At 47.9% G+C, this 18,761-nt stretch overlaps 1 protein-coding gene across 10 annotated transcripts in view; it reads right to left on the bottom strand.

Annotated features, from left to right (window-relative positions):
- STX18 (syntaxin 18) overlaps window positions 1-18,761 on the bottom strand; it is a 117,419-nt gene that overhangs the window by 6,584 nt on the left and 92,074 nt on the right. For all 10 annotated transcript variants that reach the window (XM_042251646.1, XM_060417666.1, XM_060417670.1 and 7 more), the window contains 3 exons: window positions 15,077-15,192; window positions 6,631-6,719; window positions 61-119 (listed from right to left, as the gene is read on the bottom strand). In XM_042251646.1, coding sequence (XP_042107580.1) covers window positions 61-119; window positions 6,631-6,719; window positions 15,077-15,192 — 264 coding nt within the window. The remainder of the gene's footprint in view (window positions 1-60; window positions 120-6,630; window positions 6,720-15,076; window positions 15,193-18,761) is intronic.

The raw sequence follows: 18,761 nt of genomic DNA, 5'->3' as shown, positions 1-18,761 counted from the left end.
TACTTTCTGGGAAAGTTGTAAACTAGGCCATTTGCTCACCCAGGAACCCCATACACATACCTCACTTCATCAAACAGGCTGTTCATTTCACCAATCAGGCGCTGATTTTCTTGTTCAAACTGAAAGGAAACACACACATTAAAGATAATGTCACACTGAACTTGAGTCTCAAAGCAACCCAGCCAAAGGCAAGTGTCTAGCACAGCGAGTCGGTGCGGAACTCTCTGATCCGCCCTCTGAGAATCACGCCAGAGCCCCTCTTTCCAGCACGGAGTGAGTCAGCGTTGCTGGAAGACCTTGAGCATTCATGTGAGGATAGCCAGGCTGCAGGAAGAAAATGAAACCCCGCAGTACAGCGGGGCTGCCTGAGGCCAGACTTCTCATCTCACTCGTTTGAACTGCAAGCATACAAGCTGACTTTAATGACTGATGGCGAGCGTGGAGAAGTGTGGGTCATCCCCGTGATGCGTGTACCACGTTGTGTGTGTCTCCACCCTTCTGTTTGACTGTGAGCTGCCTGAGGGTGGGAACCGTACTGGACCCACACACCTGTTCCAGCTGCAGTCACACCTGCAAATGTTCTCTGAGGCACCTCTGTGCCGGGCACCGTGCAGGGAAGAGAAGGGAGCTCTTGGCCTGCAGAGGCTGGAAATGCTGCTGAGGACCAGGCCACCCTGCCTTAGTACAGCAACAGGGATGAGGAAGATGAGGGGTGGGGGCTCGGCTCACCTGGGCGCGCTGTGCTCTGCCTCTGCCGGGGAGCAGCTGTGCTATCCTGGCTGGCGCCTCCCCGCGCTGCTCTGCCAGGTTTCCTCTGCACCCTTGCTGGCTTCATGCCTTCCCTGCCATCTAAGGCCCGCCCTCACATCTCTCTCCCTGGGTCTGCCCTCCCTCCCTTTTGGTCTAGGTGATCTGGTCCGTTCCACCCCTGTACCATGAGCATGGAGCCGCTCCACACACAGGCCTCCACTCCAGCCCAGACCCACCGGGTCAGAAGATGGAGAGGGGGGTGGCAAGGGGTTGGGGGAGTGCTGGGGAAGCCCCCGCAAAGGGCCACCCCAACCACAGCAGGCTGCCTTGCCAGCTGCTGACATGGTACTGAGATGGCCCTCCTAACTGTGCATCAGAAAGGCGATTTAAGAGACTGTAACTTCACTCCTGAGTCTGAAAGAATCAGCTCCATTAATTGTCAGCAGTCTAGTATTTAAGAAAAAAAATATAATTACTTCAGCATGTGGGTACTAATTTGACTAATTCTCTCAGGTACTTTATTCAGGTTTTGGATTTTTCCTTTTGGCAGGGGGCATTTTCTTTGAATTTTTCTAATGACAAAATATGGGCCTAACCTTTTAAATCTACAGTCCTTTCATGCTTTTGAACTATTCCTTAACAAAATTAACTAGTGGTTTGAGGTGGTTTAACACTGGAATGTTCCCTGGGAACAAAGCTTGCTTCTTCTCCCTCCCCAGCTGAAGGGCATGTGGCTTCCATTCAGGCCTTTGTGTTACTGTTCCTTCTGCAGGGCTCCCGGTTAGCTGTGTCAGGAGTGGATCACATTCTGGCTCTGACTTCCTGCCAGATGGGTTCTTAAAGTTACCTGAGAAATGCCCCGTCCCTGGAGGAAGTGAGAGAAACAAAGGCCTGAAGGGAGCAAGCAGTAAGGTGGGATGAGGGGAGAGGTGTGCTTATGGCCAGCTTTAAGGAGAGCAGGCTCCATTCACGGCACGAGTTACAATGAAACTGCATTTACAAAAAAACAACACAACAGAACTTGCTTCCCACAGCCCAGTGCCCGGGAGCCTTTTATCGCGATCTGGCTGGTCGATGAGGCAGTGGCCAGGCTGCTGCCCACAGTCCCCTGCACAGGCAGGGTGGTTTCCAAGGCTGTCTGGGCACGAAACCTGTACACCTCCTCTCTCATGTGCTGAGTGAGGCAGGGAGCCACCAACACCAGGGGAGGTGGGAGATATGCCAGGGGCTCCAGTGACCCATTACCTGTGTCCTCAGGGGGACTCCCTCGCTGACCCTGGACCGGCCACTGGCCTTCTGTGTGGCGGTCAGTTTCTCTTTGTGAACAGACATGGTGGGTAATTCGTATCCTTTCTGCCTGATCCTGAGGGTGGGGAGGGAAGACTCCTCTATCTTCCAAGCTGTTTGCCCTTGGGCGGGTAATACCCTCTCAGTGCCTCTGTCTTCATCACTAGACTAGGGGTAACTGGAGTACTTAATAGAGTTGGTAACAACTTTACCTCTATGAGTGTTAATTCTTGTTACGTCATCTCTCCAGGACTCAGATTCTGGATATGCAAAATGAGTCATTAAAAGCTTTAGAGGCCCCGCCCTGGGCTTCCCTGGTGGCTCAGTCGGTAAAGAATCCGCCTGCAACGTGGGAGACGTGGGTTCAATCCCTGGGTTGGGAAGATTCCTTGGAGGAGGGCATGGCAACCCAGTCCAGTCTTCTTCCCTGGAGAATCCCCATGGACAGAGGAGCCTGGTGGGCTACGATCTACGATCCATGGGGTCGCACAGAGTTGGACACGACTGAGTGACTAAGCATGCAGCACCGCAGCCCGGTCTCAAGTTCGAGAGGACCACATGGCTCCGGGTCCCTCCAGTCTCTCAGGCGTGAGGAGTCCACGCACAGCACTCACAGCGGGGCTCCTGGGCACCACACAGGCACCGTGCAGCCACAGCCCCACAATCAGCACCAAGGACAGGCAGACCTCCAAGCCCTGGGAAGACACACCTGCCGGTGTCTTCCTCCATCTCTGTGTCCCTGAAAAGGGGGCCGAGGGACCTAGATGACGGGGAGGTGGGCAGGCCCAGCCCGGGGAGAAATGACAGCAGCCCGCTTGCCTTTCTGGGCTTTTCCACTCTATACTGTTTAGGTCTCACCCCAGAATACAGCGCTTTCCCTCAGTGCAGACCCCCAGCAACTCTCAACAACAGTGGGTGGTATCGCGGTTACAAGTCCCTACCACATGGGGCGTCTAAACTAATAAATGCTCAAGTGCTCAGACACTGCTGGGCATAGCAGGTGATACGACTTAACTGCTTTATTCCATTTAGAAGTCGGTCAGACTTTCCAACAGGACCTCCCAAAAGGGTTTATAGTCTGGTTTAAAGGCTGCAGATCCACACTGTGCATACGTTGTTACAGAAATCCTTTTCTAATCCAGAAAAAGAAAATCACTCCTCCCAAGGCCTCTGAGTGTCAAATGAGGAGAAATATCTGCGCTGCAAAGACCTAAGAAGAGTTCACTAGAGCAACATGGTGGACCCACGGGGGGCTTGGCCCAGAGGGCAGCCTGCTCCCTCAGCTTGGAGCCCACTCCCCAGACCTGCTTGGGGCTCTTCCAGTTACGTTTTGTCTGTGCCAGACACCTTCACACCTGTGGCTCCGTGCCCCTCACCCTGACCTCTACCTGTGCCCCAGTGAACCTTCCCAGGGTCTAGATCCCAGCTTTCACCCGTGTGGCGCTCAGATTCTATAAACAATGCTCATGTTCCCAGTGTGTAAGCTGAGTATGGCTACAGGCCACAGGCCCTGCAGCCACCCACCTGGGGCTTCCAGGCGCCTGCCTCATGGCACAGGGGCAAGGGGCACTTTTCAGGCAAACTGAAGAGCAGAAGTCACTCTCATTTCTTTAAAACTTACCCCAAAGAAATATATTACTAAGTGCAGTGGTTTCACTGGAGGTAAGTGAAATGAAGGTGGGCTCAAAAAGGAGGTATTTTTCTCTGTGCAACAACAGAAAACAATTTGGTTCCACTCAGCCTGACCACAAAACATCTGCTTATAGTAACCCAGGGGTATTAATATACCTGTACCACGAGTGATGAATGGAAATGTGTGAAGAATTACATAATGCTCCGCAGCCATTCTGGAACGAGTATCAACAGCTCATGTGGGTGAAATAATGGATTTAATTGCTATTATAGAGCTTAATTCATTATTTTACCCTGAGGAAAAATTCCAAAACAGTGACTATGAATTATGACCACAAGTTGCTATAACACTTTCCAATTTAAAACCAATAGTGTGGCATTTCTTTTCCTTCATTTTTCAGGGTTGAGCCTTTTAAATAAGATTCGGGTCAGTCGGACTGTAAGGTATGGTACTTGGCTATGAGCCCCCATTAAGAAAGGAGTGAAGTGAACATCAAACAGCCTGTCATAACAGTGCTGAATGGAACAGCCTTCTGCCCCATCCTCTTGCAATAACGCAATAAAAATTAGGGAGGGAGGCCCTGCTGGCTCTGATCGCTGGGGTCACTGATCTCGTGACGCTGAGGTAGTTTGAATGGTCGCTGGCACATTTTTGGACAATACTTCCGTCAAGACAGCACAAGGAAAGGCACGCATGGTGCTCCAGCCGTCATTATGGAAAGACGAGCCTCACAATGTGAACGTGTTTCTCATACGCATCAGTTACATCACCCTCTGAACATGCAGGGAACGCAGAACCTCATGGGCCCAGCAATAATCTCTCACTGTTGGCGAGGAAATATCCGCTGAAGCAGCTGCTCTGTGCCCTGTACTCCGCTGGGCGCTCATATATACATGACCCCATTCCTGACAACCCTGTCATCCTCCCAGGCTCAGGTGCGGTGAGGCTCAGCCTCTTGCCCCAAAATTACAGAGGCAGTAAGTGATACAGAGGATTCAACACTTGCTCTGTCTCACAGCTCACGTTGCTGCCTCATCTCTCCCTGGGGCCGAGCATCTGCTGATCACAGATATCCTAGCTGCCAGCCCTCCTCTGGTCCAGCCCCCGTGCAGCCAACAACTTCTGAGCCCACACCTGTGGACGTTAACAAGCCGCTGCTGCTCACCACTGCCTGGTGAGGGTGGGGGGAAGGCAACAACTGGCAAACAACTGCCTGCCATTCCTCTAGCTACTTCCTTTATGAAGTGGGGCAGCATATTTAAAAAAATAAACCCTGAAATAGAAGCTAAGTTCTGCCTAAACACATATGTATTCTTTCTTAATGAAGGGACAGTGCTGTACATATTTTTATCTCTAGCAAAGATAGGGTGGTCATGTTACATGATCTGGGGGAACACACGACATCATTTTCAGTTATAAACTTATTTTGTATAAACTGAAGAGGAACTATGAGGTTTCAGACAATTTGGCCATCATCTAGCTATAGGGGAGCATGATCAAACTGCCCTTTAGTCTGCTGGCTTCTCCGCCTTGACCTGCTCCGGCCCTGTGTCCCAGGTGGCGTGTGTCTCTCTCCATTGTGGATGTGCTTTCAAACACCTGCTCTCGGGGGTCTCCCACGGTCAGGTCTCCAGCCGGAGCCCCAGGCCCGGGATCCCAGCGCCTACCAGACACCTCCCAGGACCCAAACCTGCCCCCGACATAGGGCATCACCCCCTGACTGCCGGCATCCTGCGTCCCCAGGCTAGAAACCTCCCGGCTCTCTCCTCCCTCTCTCTCTCATGCCCAGCTGCCCTCCTCGGATCACCAAGTCCTGCCCATTTCCCGTTTCTCATCTCTGCCCTCACTGCCCGCCCTGGCCGTCACCCTCAACCTCTCCCAACTGGACTGGCTAGCGAGGACTGCGGCTTGGAGTCGTGTGCAGGCCTCTGGGTGGCATGCTTGCTCTACTGGGGAGCAACGAGCATGTACCCCACACTGGAGGTGCATTTGGACCATGACAGAAGCAGGGGCCTGGCAGGCCGCTTTAAGGCATCCAAGTTACTTCCTGAGCTCAGAATTATTTTTGTCTATCAAGGACACAAGGAGCTCTGCCTCTTGTTCCAAAGAAAGTCCCACAGCCTCTGAGGGAGTGCCCCTAGAGCAAGTCCCAGAAAAGTCGAGGCTAATGGTATCACTGGAATCAGTGTCACACTTCTGAGATGATTTAAAGGGAAACTGCTCATCCAAGAGAACAAATGTTTGTCAAACAGCCCCGAGTACAAAGCATGTATGAGGCTCCAGTGAGCAGCAGCTACCACCCAATGTGGCCCTCTGATCCTGCCATGAGTACAGCACGCACACCACAGCTCTTCTTCTGCATGCACGCGCGTGTGCACGCACGCACGCACACACACGCACACAAGCACACACACGAGGGCACGGCCCAGCTCCTCCTCCCCTGCCCCGGGCCCTGCTGTAAACGGACTAGACTAGGGGCTCTGACCAGGTCTATCACTTTTCTTCTGAAATTCAACCAGAGATGATAAGCTGCAGTTGGCAACTAGGGGATGGGTAACTAAAAGGTGATATTAGCAGCTAAAGTGGTACTTGTCATTTGCAGTCATTACTTATGCTTTCTTCACATTATCATATACCAGCAGTTCAAACAATTAAAAAGCACCACAGCAATGATTATAAAAGATTCATTTAGAAGACTATTTTACTGCTGCCAAAAAGACATCTAATATTAGTAATGTTATTCTAAGGCAATTTCTTCCTTAATTATGCTATTGCAAATTTAAAGCATATGAAAAGTATACTAAGAATTAGGAAATCAAGTGGAAAATTGTATCTAAACTATAATTTTTAAAACTCAGCATAAAAGTAAGGGTAAGAGCATTTAGGATGACCTTCTATTCAATGAAATATTCTTCCTAAAACTAGTTAAAAACACACGATTAGGAAGAGAATAGCATTACCATTTGTATTTCCTCTGGGGATAATTCATCTTCACCTTTGCCATCTCCCCAGCTTCCCAATTCAGGTTGTGCTTCGACTGGAACCTTTTCTGTTTAAAAAATAAATAAATAGATAGAAAGGAAAATAGTCACTTTAGAACAGGTTGGCTTAGGAGGCAAGCATATTAAAAAACCTGAGATGAAGCAAAATCGTAGAGCTTTGTCCATCCATATTCGATTATCTCTCGGTTAATATTCAAGTACTGTGGCGCGATCCTTTACAATGTTTGGGCCTGTGATGTGTGTGTGTGTGCGTGTGTGTGTGTGTGTGTGTGTGTGTGTGTACGTGTGTCAAAAGGGGACCCACATACAGTTTCAGTATTGCCGTGATCTCAGCAATGGTCACAAACCATATGGATGTTTTTCAGGACCAGTTTTCAAGTGGACTTTACTTCAAAACACATACTCACACACTTACATCCTTCCCTCTGCTTTTTAAAGACTGTCAAATGTATGGGCAGTTTCATTAAAATGTTTCCTGTATTTCACTAAAATACAGGAAATGACATACCATCCCTCATGCCCTTTCCTCCCAGAAGTAATCACTCATTGGTGCTGTGATGCAGCCTCGCAGGCTGTCTCTGGCATGTTCACATACCAATAGATAAGCAATTCCCTGCCTCCCCTGCCCCCACGCCAGCCCAGAAATAATTTACAGTTCTGCGAGTGTGGTATTAATAATTTGCTTTTCACAGGTATATCAATGGTAACATACTGTTCTAAAACTTGCTTTTTATAAATTCACAGTGCATCTTGGTGATGTTCCTATGTCACTCCACATAGATCTCCCTTGTTCTTTAACTTTTAAATATTTATTTATTTAGCTGCACCAGGTCTTAGCTGCAGTCTGTGGGAGCTTTAGCTGCAGCATGCAAAGTCTTGGTTCTGACACCTGGGGGTCTAGTTCGCTGACCAGGGATGGAACCTGAACGCCCTGCACTGGGAACATGCAGTCTTAGCCACTGAACCACCAGGGAAGTTTCTACTTCATTTTGTTAAATTGCTGCATAATATCCCACTGTAAGGAATTCTCTGTGTAACTAACTCCACTGGTAAACCTCGTACTTCTGCTAGTACGTGTGCCAGTCCATGCTTTGGTGCAGTCTGATGTATTCCAGGACAGGAACCTGGTAACAGACTGCTGACTGGTGGTGTAGGAACATTTTAACCTAGAGAACGTTTTCATCATGATCACATAGACATGGACCAGACCTCTGAGGCAGCAGACCAATAGCACAGCTCCCAGAAGGAGTTGTCTGCTGTCTCAGCAGTGCTTCTGGGCTTATGAGTGGGTTGCCAAGTACTTAAAAGGCAAATACTGCTTCTTTCCCTCCCCGATCTCAGTAAAATTCCCATGGCTGCTCTCAGTCCCATAAGACAGGCAGAAGTCCAGAGTTTTTGTCTGGAGACTGATAAAGGAAAAGAATATAATGATGGCGTCAGTTTACAGAAAGCAGATTAGGCAGATCTGTATACAAAGTACAGTTATTATTCTGGATATGTCATCACAAAAAAAGAAAATTAAATGTGCATTAATTTTTTTTAACACTATCCTTATAGAGAAGGGGGGAAAAAAGAAGCAAATGAGAAAAATATGGGAAACCTACTGAAAATATGTCCATGACTTTGTGCATGTTTTTAGAAAATGGCTGTTTTTTTTCTTTTTTTGCCAGAACTATCATCGTATTTATAAATGACACATGTACATCCCACCCCCACCAGAGCCCAGGCTTCCCTGTCCATGGAATTCTCCAGTCAAGAACACTGGAGCAGACTGCCATTCCCTTCTCCAGCCTCTACCTCGTACTTGACCTCATTATGGTATCCATCTTGAGCTTTTACTTCTATGTGTTTTAAGGATAAGAACACCAAAATTAGAAACAGAAACATCACTCACATCAGAATCAGGTATAAACCATTCTGAGCTAGAATGGGAAGTCTGTTAAGAGAACTCACGCTCTCTTTTGCACCCACCTGGAGCCATCCTGACCTGTAGCAGTTAAGAATCAACTTGAAGCATGGCACCCCAAACACCAGTGCTTTGCCCAGACCTCCCGCCTGTCCTGATGCCGAGAGACTCAAGTCCCGGTTCTGTGGTCCAGCGCTCAAGGCCCCCTGCATTCTGGCCCCCCTGACCTCAAGGCCCACTCCTCCTCCCCTTTCTGTGACTTTTACTGACCCAGAAGTGCTCTCCTCCACTGACTGCATTCCACACCTCCCCTGTGCTTTGTGGCCTCTGAGTATTTACTCATGCTGTTCCCTCTGCCTGGAACATTCTAAGCTTCCCCCTTTTTCAGGTCCAGACTCATTTCTCAGGACCACCACCACCTCTTGAAGTCCATTTTGCCCATTTAAAAACTGGGTTATCATTTTCTACTGACTTATAAAAGTCCTTTCCATGTTCTAGATACAGATCCCTTATTAGGTCTGTGATTTTCAAATATTTTCTCCCATTCCACGGGCTTTTTTCACTTTCTTTCCTTGTTAATAGATACAGATCCCTTATTAGGTCTGTGATTTTCAAATATTTTCTCCCATTCCACGGGCTTTTTTCACTTTCTTTCCTTGTTAATTCTTTGTCAAATCTGAGATCAGGACGATTTAGCCCTGGGTTTTGTTGTTGTTGTTTTGTTTTTAAACAAGTTTTAGGGTTTTAGCTCTGTAAAGGCCTATTCTGAGTTAGCTTTAATGAATGGTGTGACTCAAGTGTCAATCTTTGTTCTTCTGCATGTAGATATCCAACTTTCCCAGCACCAATTGTTAAAGAGACTGTTTCTGCCCACTTGAAGGAAATCAACTGGCCGGAGCCACATGGCGTTATTTCTGGATTCTCAGTTCTGTCCCCATTCATCCATGCTCATCCCTGTGCAGGCATCCCTGACCTGATTACTGTTGCCCTGTTGTCTGTTTTGAAACTGGGAAGTGTGAGACCTCCTATTTTGTTCCTTTTCATGACAGTTTGGTTTTCTTGAGTTCCTTATTCTTCCTCATGATTTTAGAATCAACTTGTCAATTTTCACAAAGAAATCAGCTGGGATTCTGATAAGGAATGCACTGAAATTACGGATCATTTTGGGGTGTTCTACCATCTTAACAACATTAATTCTTCTGATTCATTAACTTGAGATGCTTTTCTGTTTGCGTGTGAGTCGCTCAGTCATATTCGACTCTCTGCGGCCCCATGGACTGCAATCCTCCAGGCTTCTCTGTCCAAGGGACACTCCAAGCAAGAACACTGGAGTAGGTTGCCACTGCCTTCTCCAGGGGATCTTCCCAACCCAGGGATTGAACCCGTGTCTCCTGCGTTGAAGGCAGATTCGTTACCGTCTGAGCCACCAGGGAAGCCCCTTTCTATTTGTTTCGGTTTAGTTCAGTCGCTCATTCTTGTCCAGACTCTCTGTGACCCCATGGATGCCAGGTTTCCCTGTCTATCACCCACTCCCAGAGTTTACTCAAACTAATTTCCACTGAGTCAGTGATGCTATCTAACCATCTGATCCTGTTGTCCCCTTCTCCTCCCACCTTCAATCTTTCCCAGCATCAGGGTCTTTTCCAATGAGTCAGTTCCTTGCATCAGGTGGCCAAAGAACTGGAGTTTCAGCTTCAGCATCAGTCCTTCCAATGAATACTCAGGACTGATTTCCTCTAGGATTGACTGGTTGGATCTCCTTGCAGTCCAAGGGACTCTCAAGAGTCTTTTCCAACACCACACAGTTCAAAAGCATCAATTCTTTAGCATCAATTTCTTATAGTCCAACTCTCACATCCATACATGACTACTGGAAAACCCATAGCTTTGATTAGACAGACCTTTGTTAGCAAAGTAATGTCTCTGCTTTTTAATATGCTGTCTAGGTTGGTCATAGCTTTTCTTCTAAGGAGCAAGCGTCTTTTAATTTCATGGCTGCAGTTACCATCTGCAGTGATTTTGGAGCCCAAGAAAATAAAGTCTCTCACTGTTTCCCCATCTATTTGCCATGAAGTGATAGGATTCAATGCTGCGATCTTATTTTCTGAATGTTGAGTTTTAAGCCAACTTTTTCACTCTCCTATTTCACTTTCATCAAGAGGCTCTTTAGTTCTTCTTTGCTTTCTACTATAAGGGTGGTGTCATCTGAATATCTGAAGTTATTGTTATTTCTTCCGGCAATCTTGATTCCAGCTTGTGCTACATTCAGCCCAACATTTCTCATGATGAACTCTCCATATAAGTTACATAAGCAGGGTGACGGTATACAGCCTTGAGGTACTCCTTTCCCTATTTGGAACCAGTCTGTTGTTCCATGTGCATTTCTAACTGTTGCTTCCTGACCTGCATACAGATTTCTCAGGAGGCAGGTCAGGTAGTCTGGTATTTCCATCTCTTGAAGAATTTTCCAGTTTGTTGTGATCCACATAGTCAAAGGCTTTGGCGTAGTCAATAAAGCAGAAGTAGATGTTTTGCTGGAACTCTCTTTCTTTTTTCTTTGATCCAACGGATGTTGGCCATTTTATCTCCGGTTCCTCTGCTTTTTCTAAATCCAGCTTGAACATCTGGAAGTTCACAGTTCACGTACTGATGAAGCCTGGCTTCAAGAATTTTGAGCATTACTTTGGTAGCGTGTGAGATGAGTGCAATTGTGTGGCAGTTTGAGCATTCTTTGGCACTGCCTTTTTTGGGGACTGGAATGAAATCTGACCTTTTCCAGTCCTGTGGCCACTGCTGAGGTTTCCAAATTTGCTGGCATATTGAGTGCAGCACTTTCACTGCATCATCTTTTAGGATTTGAAATAGCTCAACTGGAATTTCATCACGTCGAATAGCTTTGTTTATAGTGATGCTTTCTAAGGCCCACTTGACTTTGCATTCCAGGATGTCTGGCTCTAGGCTGGTGATCACACCATCGTGGTTAAATGGGTCATGAAGATCTTTTTTGTATAGTTCTTCTGTATATTCTTGCCACCTCTTCTTAATATCTTCTGCTTCTGTTAGGTGTATTTGGATCATGTTAAATTTCTTTCAACAATGATTTGTAGCTTTCAAAGTATAAGCCTTACACTTCTGTTTAGTTTATCCTTTTTGATATTATCATAAGGGAGTTCCTGCTTTTTACATTTCATTTCTGGATTGTTCACTGAGTATATAGAAATGAAATTTTTGTTTAATGGTGGTTTTGTATCCCACAACCTTGCTGAAACTCATTTACTACTTGTCTTTACTGGTGGAGCTCTTGAAATTTTCTGTATACAATACCAGGCTGTTTATTAATAGAAAAAACTTCCTTCCTAATTGCCTCTGCTATCTTGGTCAGCCTATTAATCCACTTTCAATGTTCATCCGATAAAGAATCCTGCCAAACCTCAGTGTCAAGCAATGGATTGCTTCATAGCTGGCTCCACAAACCAATGTGCCAGACACTGCTTAGCCCTTTATACTAGGCTCCTGAAGTGCTCACAACAAACCGTAGCTATGTGATACTGTAAAAAAGTGGTGGCTCAGAGTTCAAGTAACCTGTCCACGTGCAGGACAGCGGCCAGACTGAAAGCAAGGTTCACAGTCCTTCCATGACATCACGCTGCAACCAAATGCTTCCCCTTCTCTCACTCAGAAGGAAGGATGGCACATCTCCACGCACAGGAAATAGATAAAGGTGGGGTGCAGCAATGGTAAAGTTTTCTTTCAGGAGAAACAGACAAAATGAAGCAGAGAAAGCTTGCTATACATGCAGCAACTTGTACATAAAGTGCGCACATTTTTAATGAGCACCAACTCAGATTTTATGACCCTTCGGGACTCTAAGGGTCATAAAATCTGAATCTACAGAGAAGGCAATGGCAACCCACTCTAGGACTCTTGCCTGAAAAATCCCATGGACGGAGAAGCCTGGTAGGCTGCAGTCCATGGGGTCGCGAAGAGTCCGACACGTCTGAGAGACTTCACTTTCACTTTTCACTTTCATGCATTGGAGAAGGAAATAGCAACCCAGTGTTCTTGCCTGGAGAATCCCAGGGACGGGGGTGCCTGGTGGGCTGCCGTCTATGGGTTGCATCGAGTCGGACACGACTGAAGTGACTTAGCAGCAGTAGCAGGGACTCTATGTAACCAGGAAAGTGATGACTGTGAAATAAGCATCAGCTAACGACCATGGATGAAAGGGTGGCCGGGTGGAGCTGTGGGGACGGTGAGGCCAGCAGAAGCAGGGGCCGGGATGCCTGGGGAGAGAGAGAGGCCTGACCAAGTGGTGGTGGAGGTGGAGAGGGGAGAGTCCTGAGACGCAGGGGTCTTCATTTAGCAAATGGGGGAACTGGTGCTTGGCAGTGCCACTAACTGCTGCAGCTCGGATGCTGACGGCCTCCAGGGAGACACTCTTCACACCACTCGGCTCCTACATGTGCTGGTCAAAAGCCAAATGGGAGCGCGCGCTCTGAATACTTTGTGGGGACGGCTTAGTCAGGAGATAACTGCATGATTATAAAGTATCCAAATAGTGAGTGTAAGATAAAGACATAAACTGTGAGGATGACGCTCTTTCACTCTGACCATTTGTTTTCTACCACCCAGAGGCATTAAGTTCCTTTTGCTTCAGGAAATAGTTCCGCAGCAACTAAAAGCAGTCAGTGTTCCAGACAGAGGCCTCATTCATTCTTTCAGTTGCTCACTTGTTCATTCATTCTTTTCAACAAAGATTTAACGAGCACCTCCTATGTGCTAGGTATTGTTCTGGGTACCAGTGTTACAGCAGTGAGCAAAGCACATACAGAAATTTCTGTCCTCGTGGGACTCAGGTTTAGCTCGGAAGACAGACCATAAAGAGTATAAATGAGAAAAACATGTAGAAGGGTAGAGACAAGTGCCGGGGAGAAACAGCAGGGAGGATCCCAAGTGGCAGGAGGCACAGCCCTTCATCTTCCTTCTACCAACCCTCATTCCTTGGGGCATCCCAGCCTGTCTCATGTGATCTACAGACCTGGCCCCTGGCCTCCAGCTGCATAGACCCACCTCCCTGTTCAACCTATGGGCTGGGCAGCCCCTACCCTGTCCCTCCTCAGCCTCTCACATCTCAGTGAAGGGCAGCCACCTTCTTCCTGCTGCGAACAACCACGGCACCCTTCCTTGACCCATCTCCTCCTCATGCCCCACATCCAGGAAGCAGATTCTGTGCTCGACTTTCAAAATATATCTAGAACTCTACCCCTTCTCTCCCAGGCCCTGGCTACCCATGCTTGGTGTAATCCACCATCATCTTGTTTCTGGGAGACTTTAGCAGCCTCTTGCTGCTGCTGCTAAGTCGCTTCAGTCGTGTCCAACTCTGTGCGACCTCACAGACGGCAGCCCACCAGGCTCCCCTGTCCCTGGGATTTGAGTACTGGAGTGAGCCATTGCCTTCTCAGTTAGCAGCCTCTTAACTATCCCTATTTTGCTTCCTGAGCCCCTGAACAATCTGTTTCAACAGAGCACCTGGAGGGACCCTGTCCAAACGTAGCCCTCTGTGCAATGGTCCTCTCAGAGCCTTTTGGAAGGCTCATCTTAAGAAAAAACAAGTTCATGAAATCCATCTGAGAGGGCTGCTGTAAGGATGGTGGTGACGTCTATGAAGGTTCAGAACAGCACCTAGGTAGCACCTGGGAGGTGTGCAGTAACCGAGTGCCACTGTGAGAGTACAGGAGGGGAGGCAAGAAGGGGAGGTGGGGAGACTCGTGGGCCTCAGCATCCTGGGATCCACGCACAGCAAGCGCTCACCCCGCTGCCCAGTGCCGAGGTATGGAGCACACTAAGCATGCATCCCCTACACATGCTGCCACCCCTACAGACACAGGGACTTAAGATGTCCCCAACGGCGCTCTGTACACTCGCCTGTGTTACAGGCTGTACAGAGACACTGCGTTTATCCAGCATCCCGTGTGTGTCAGGAGGTGCTCTAAGTTACAGGCTGGCCAGCAAACATGAAGACACGAAGCATATAAACCCAGACGTGCGTTACACTGGCTCAGTTGGCTGATGGAGCCTGCTGACCTCACACACCCCACCCGAGACAGGATGGTCAGGTCCACATAAGGCCAGCGCTGACACGGGCGCAGGGGAGGCAGCGCCCTACCGTTCCTGAGACTGACAAGCAGAGATCTCTGATGTTCCTCCGTGTTCTAAGGCTCCAGTCCCCACCCCACTGGTGCGTGGAGACTCAGGCCCTCTCTTTAGACCCTGCCAGCACCCAGGTGTCCGGGGGGCCCCTCCCGTCCCACCCTTGAAGTGGTCATTAAGATCCAGCTGTGACCAGAAAAAGGCTGCCGCTGCCACGTTTCCTTGCCTTCATGCAAACGCAAGCACCACAAGAGGTTCGGGGCTGTGGTCCTTCTTGTTCTGCTTTGTATTTTTGCCCATACGTCATAAGGAAGAGATGCAAGGCGTGATTTTGATTTTAATTCATACCTGGATATTCTTCAGGGATAGGTTTTTCTTCAGAGTCTTTTGATGGACTCTGTGAAACTTTCTCAGAAGACATGGATTCTCTTGTCTTTGCGTTTGGTTCTGGTTCCAGCTTAGACCTAAAGATAAAAAATCAGCAGTTATATCATTTACTTACACAGCAGGATTCCGCCTGAAAACAGAGAGGAGTCACAGAGGAGCCCTGCACCCTTGCCTGCACCCTCAGCTGGAGAGCAGAACCACGGCGTTGGGCCCAGCAACCATCCTGACACAGTCCAACAGGGGTGCTTATCAAAGGGCAGTCGGCACACCCCCGCGACAGCCCGCACCCGGAGGAGTGCCGTCAGCAGGCGTCAAAGGAAAGGACGCAGGAACCCACCCTACTTCCTGACCCCACACTCAAGACGTGGCAGCAAGGGCCAGCCCACTGCTCCAAGTTCAACAAACCCAAGAGCTGGTCGTGCACCAATGCAGAAGTGGGGCTGAATAAATACACGCACATGTTACATAACACACAATACCCAAGTATCATCTTAAAACTGAACTGTAGAAGCACGAGTCTTCACACACCCACAGGGAGCAAGGCCTTGTCTCAGGTCTCTCAGCCTCATCGCCAGCCCTGACCCAGGGCTTGCTCCCACAGTGTATTCTCTTCCATCCCCAGGGCCAGGAGACATCCCGCCCACCTTGTCTCACTCTCCTGCCTGCAGAAGGCCTCCTCTGGCCACTCCGTGCCCCAGCGCCTGTCTGTCTTTTTCCCAGCAGTCACTGCGGGCTGGGGTGACCTTGCCCTTTCATTTGGTTACTGTCTGTCTCGTTCCACTGGAATATATGCTCTGGGAGCAGGGCCCCTGACTGTGTTAAGTCGTGGCTGTTGTGCGGCCCTGGGTTCGAGATGAGTGTGTGGCGTTCAGGGTTTAATAAACATAGGGTGAATGAATGGATGCTTTATAATTCTCAGTGCATTGTTCATAAGAGGAAAAAAAAATTGGTTATGAGATAAGGGGCCTTGTATTGGAACTCATACAACACTATGAAAATTGTAGGCAGATTGCTAAAAACGATCTATGATAACTTCCATGTTATGAGGCAGAAAGACTCAAAAAGAACAATGCAAATGCGTATCAGGATGATATGATTAATGCCAGTTAACATTTATTGAGGGCTTCTCAGGTACTGGGCACTCTTCTAAGCACCTTTATATGCATAAACTTAAGTTAATGCCATACATCCCTATGAAAGTGAAAGTGAAAGTGAAGTCGCTCAGTCGTGTCCGACTCTTTGCAACCCGTGGACTGTAGCTCACCAAGCTCCTCCATCCATGGGATTCTCCAGGCAAGAATACTGGAGTGCGTTGCCACTTCCTTCTCCAGGGGATCTTCCCAGCCCAGGGATTGAACCTAGGTCTCCCACACTGCCGGCAGAGGCTTTAACCTCTGCACCACCAGGGAAGCGGCAGTTACTAATATTAAGTCTTTTCACAGAGGAGGAAAGTGAGGTGCGGGGAAGTCAGGAAACTTGCCCGGGCCAAACAGTGAGTACATGGTGGGGCTGGGATGTGGCCTCAGGGAACCCATCTTGGAGGCCACACTCTGAACAACTAACTGCCCTGTGAAGAGGAGGTTCTATCCACCAGGTTCTGTAAGAAGGGACTGCAGTGACCAAGAGAGGCTGAGAGAGTGGACTCAAAGCCGGATGGGTACTTGACTCTGCAACTTTCCAGAGCTGTATATATTAAAATACACACTGAATTTCCAAAAAGGATGTCTCTTCCAAATAACCTGACCACAGAGGCCATTTTCATTGTTGTTTTTTTTTTTTTTTCCCAAAAGACTAGTGTTCTAAGAAAGGCTGTTTATAGGAACTGCTCCTCTACAACAGTAACAAAAGAATTGTCGAGTAATTATATGATCAGTCACGCTAAGGGCTCCAGTTACTGAGGCTGAGTAACAGCTACTCTAAAATGTATGCACCTTGAAACAGTAACAACCACTTGAGGTGGCTCAGTGGTAAAGAATTTGCCTGTAGTGCAGGAGACCTGGGTTCAATCCCTGGGTCAGGAAGATCCCCTGGAGAAGGAAACACCACACACTCCAGTATTCTTATCAGGATAATCCCATGGACAGAGGAGCCTGGTGGGTCACAGTCCACGGGACTGCCAAGAGTCAGACATGACTGAGAGACTAACATTTTCACTTTCACCATCTATTGGTGTTTCTGGGGTCAGGAATTTGGGAGCAGCTAGGCCGGGCGGTTCTGACTCATGAGGGAACTGCTATAGGGTAGAGGGCCCCACCACCTGAAGGCTTGCCTGGGGTTAGAGGAGTCCCTTCCAAGGAGGCTCATTCTCACGGCTGTGAGACAGTGCTGGCAGGAGCCTGGTCCCTTCCTCGTGGGCACGTCAGTGTGTCACTGGGCATGGTAGCTGGCTTCCCCCAGAGCAAGCAGTCTCAGAGACCATGGTAGAAGCTTCAGTGCTTCTTTATAACAGTCTCAGCCTCCGTTTACAACAAACTGTCATTTCCGTCACATCCCACTGTCCAGGCAGTTGTGACGGTCCACTCAGGTTCAAGGAGAGGGAACACAGACCACACATCTCCCTCTCAGTGAAGCAAGAACAAAATCACATTTTAAATAAGACCATGTGGGATGGGATGTTTGGGTTCAACCGTCTTAGAAAAATACATTTGACATTCTAAGTATCACAGATATGTACAAAGATGAACAGAATTTCACAGAAGACATACAAAAGGTCAATAAAGCAGAGGAAAAGGTGTCCAACAACATGGAGTAACAAAACGATAGTCAGATACTGACTGTGACATTGCCACTAGAATGGCTCAAAAAAGTTACCATCTCCAAACCCTGGTGAATACAGGGAGCAACACTAACTCTCACACATTGCTGGGAGGAGGGTAAAATAATAAGCCCACTTTGGAAAACCTAAAACAGCTTAAGGAACATCTCCACGTTGACAGAACAGCTCCACTTTTAGGTATTTACACAAGAAAAATGAAAAGATATATCCACACACAGATCTATCCAAGAATGTTCATGGCATCCTTATCCATAACAGCCAAAACAGTAGAAGCAACTCGAATGTCCACCAACAGGTGAATGGGTAAACCAACTGTGTGGATAGAACGGAGAGACCAACAATTCATGCAGTACAATGCTATTCATTAATAAAGAAGAAAAAACTTTGGATAAACACAACATGGATAAAAAATTGGTTAAGCAAAAAAGCCAGTTGAAACCATAACTGAAAAGAAAAACACAAAACAAGGGCCTATCTTGTTTAACATTAAATGTATAAATATGATTATTTATTACTTATTTCCTAACATTTTACCTCAAAGATGAGTTTTGGGATTTAGTATGTGGCAACCTGACACCCTGGGCTGCCCAGGCGATGAGACTGGAAACACGCCTGCAAATGCAGGAGACATACGAGATGTGGGTTCAATCCTTGGGTCAGGAAGATCTCCTGGAGCAGGAAACAGCAATGCTCTCCAGTATTCTTGCCTGGGAAGTTCCAAGGACAGAGGAGCCTGGTGGGCTAGAGTCCATGGGGTCGCAAAGAGTGGGACACGACTGAGCTACTGGGCACGCATGCATCCAACCTGACACCTTAGCCATGTTCAAACTAGTATAGCATGAATAAGACATCCATTTGTCAGAATTTTCA

This window comes from Ovis aries, chromosome 6, assembly GCF_016772045.2.
Source record: "Ovis aries strain OAR_USU_Benz2616 breed Rambouillet chromosome 6, ARS-UI_Ramb_v3.0, whole genome shotgun sequence".
Taxonomy (NCBI): domain Eukaryota; kingdom Metazoa; phylum Chordata; class Mammalia; order Artiodactyla; family Bovidae; genus Ovis; species Ovis aries.
This window is presented reverse-complemented; position numbering and strand designations above follow the sequence as displayed.